Source organism: Pinus tabuliformis, chromosome 6 (assembly GCF_031772625.1).
Source record: "Pinus tabuliformis cultivar Carrire ecotype Pingquan chromosome 6, CPIR1, whole genome shotgun sequence".
Classification (NCBI taxonomy): Eukaryota; Viridiplantae; Streptophyta; class Pinopsida; order Pinales; family Pinaceae; genus Pinus; species Pinus tabuliformis.
Window position 1 is genome coordinate 818753684 of NC_142292.1, and position 2801 is coordinate 818756484.

Here is a 2801-nt window from a genome sequence, read left to right on the forward strand (position 1 = left end):
TGATTCTTCATATCAGTCTTCAGCATACAGAATAAGTGTTTTTTATGTTTTATATTGATCATAATGAAACAGCTTTTAGTTTTTGTTTATTAAGGTATACAACTGTTCTATAAACCTGATAACTTTGATGTGTGGATCATTTTCTCCTTAAATGAGGAGGCATAGCTATGATATTTTGTTGTATCTTGAAAAACTGACCATGATTAGCATATTTTTACCTTTTGCTGGTTCCCAAATTTTTTTACCTTTTGCTGGTTCCCAAATTTGCTGAGTACTATACTGCTTTGTAAATAGGATGACATTTCCCAGAATGATTTTGTCATGTACAACTATTAACTTTTTATTGATTGTAAAAATTTCAAATTTTTTTCTTTGGAAACAAAAAAGAAAGGACTGAATTTGTAGCACTGACAGCATTTTAAATGCATTCTAAGACGTAAGAAAAAGAACAGTTCAATGGCTAAAAAACCCTCACTTCATAAAATGCTCAAACCTGTTACCGAAAACCTAAACTTTTTGAAAGGAAATTGTCAATGAACAACAGTTCCAGCTTTAAAAACAAAAATTAATAAATAAACAAAATAAAAATCCCACTACGCAACCATTGACCTCTAACACAAAGAGCATGTTAAAAGATCCGCAGCAAAGGTGGTGTCAAAGGACACCATTGAACTGAATTAAATGCACAGACAATTCTACCAGAATTAGGCGCTGGTGAACTTGGTAACCGCTTTTGTACCCTCAGAGACGGCATGCTTGGCAAGCTCTCCAGGAAGGGCGAGCCTTACAGCGGTTTGAATCTCCCGGGAGGTAATGGTAGGCTTCTTATTGTAGCGGGCAAGTTTCGATGACTCGCTGGCCAGCTTCTCAAAAATGTCATTGATGAAGCTGTTCATTATCCCCATGGCCTTGCTGGAAATACCGATATCGGGGTGAACCTGCTTCAGAACCTTGAAAATATAAATCTTGTAGGTCTCCACGCTCTTCTTGTGCTTCTTCTTTCCCTTCTTCTCGGCGCCTTCCTTCGGCAGCTTCTTCCCAGCTTTGGGAGGAGCAGGCTTCTTCTCAGCGGGAGCCTTCTCTGCGACAGGCTTCTTCTCAGCTGGCTTCTTCTCTGCCTTGGGAGCCATTGCTCGACTTCGATTCACACGCGTTTAGAACTGCTTTTATCACAAGAAAACCGGTGCAGAAACTTGCGTATGGGATGATAAGCCATTTGCATGTGTGTATATATATAGGAAGAGACGTCGGCTCTCCTATTGGTTGGTTGAGTATGGCACGGATTGGCCCATCCGTTTAATTTCGGCCGTAGATTTGTGCCTCTTAATCGACGGCTGTAACATGGTAGGTTCATTTTGGCGGTATGCACGAAGTATGAAATCAAAACCGGGTCAGAAGGTCAAAAAGACTAAATGACCGTTTGCTAAAAAAACAAAAACACAAACAAAAAAATTCGACATTGAGATATATAAATTTATTTGATGTGATATAGTCGGTACTTTGTAATTCAATTTTTTCCCGCGTGGAAAATTTGAATTTTGTCTCGGGTCGTGCGTGGTTAAGTATCTTTAACAATGTTAATTGTTTTCCAATTTGGTTTAGATCTTCAAATGTTTAGGTTTTTCCTTTATTAAAAATTGTATTGTCTTTTGAATAATAAATTACATGAAAATTAAAAAATTTGGAGTGGTTGGTCCTAATGGAAATTCAACCAATTTTTTTTTGTCTAGTTGTATACTATGGTAGTGATTTTTTTCATATGGATTATCTTTTATCCGTGTTGGGTTATTTTGTACGGGTTGTTTACATTTTTTTATGGGATGTATTGGCACATGTTTTTGACCTAGTATGGATTTGGGTAAATCTACCTTCAATACACATTTAGTTGTGTATACAAAATATAATTTTGTTTATCTTTATTAAAGTTTTGATATAATTTTGTTTATCTTTATTAAAGTTTTGATTTTTTCCTCAAGGAAAAAATGGAAATCTAACCAAATCCAAAATCCAAAATCAAAAGACAAGTTAATGTGAGATTTCATAGAAAGTGAGGAATTTGGATTTCCCTAACTCCTCTTTCCCCTCCCTTCAAATTACAAAACCTAAATCTCCAGTTTCCATAATTAAAACTCTATTTTTTCCATTCCTCATAACCTAGTTTGTTGTGCAACATTTGAACATGGAAACTGAAAAGAAAACCTACAACAATGGAGGAAAAGTGTCAAGTTTTGAACCCCTTAACACTCAGGAGTTGGTCTCCTCACCATCTGCTAAGCGGTGTTTCCAGAATATTGGTTGCCTAGGGTTTTGTGAGCAAATCCAACAAGTGGGTTATCATGATAAACTAACCAGCTTGTTTGCCACAAACCTTACAGGATATAAGGTCAAGATTTCAGGGGTGGACTTTATCATTTCATCAGAGGGTCAATGGAGCAAATTTTGGGCAATTTTGGCAAATTTTTGAATTTTTGGGCACTTTTCCAATTTTTAGCATGTTTTGGCCAGAAAAGAAAGTGTGGCCCACACTACGTTTTTGTTGGGGGCATCTATTTGACAAATGGCTTAGTGTTATGGATGTCTTTTAACCTCTACATAAATCCTAGCAAACCATACTTCCACTACAGCATGATCTAGCAGGTCAAAAAGTCAAAAAAGTGCCTAAAAACACCTTTCTGCCCTCTTTTTGAGCAGCACGCTACGTTTTTGGAGTAGCTATGGGATAATTGAGTTTTGGAGGGCTAGAATCAATCTTTTTCAGTGCTTAAGGACTCTATGGTGTAATAGACAGACAAATATTTCCA

At 36.7% G+C, this 2801-nt stretch overlaps 1 protein-coding gene across 1 annotated transcript; it reads right to left on the minus strand.

Moving 5' to 3' along the window:
* Nucleotides 1-551: 551 nt before the first annotated feature.
* LOC149261327 (histone H2B.7-like) lies at nucleotides 552-1208 on the minus strand. Its single transcript, XM_089381596.1, has one exon. It carries the CDS (start codon nucleotides 1128-1130, stop codon nucleotides 705-707), a length of 426 nt encoding a protein of 141 aa, XP_089237722.1. The 5' UTR covers nucleotides 1131-1208; the 3' UTR covers nucleotides 552-704.
* Between the last annotated feature and the right edge of the window lie 1593 nt (nucleotides 1209-2801).

Excerpts from the sequence above, each read along its gene's own strand:
- LOC149261327 (XM_089381596.1), bottom strand. The coding sequence starts at position 1,130 with ATGGCTCCCAAGGCAGAGAAGAAGCCAGCTGAGAAGAAGCCTGTCGCA.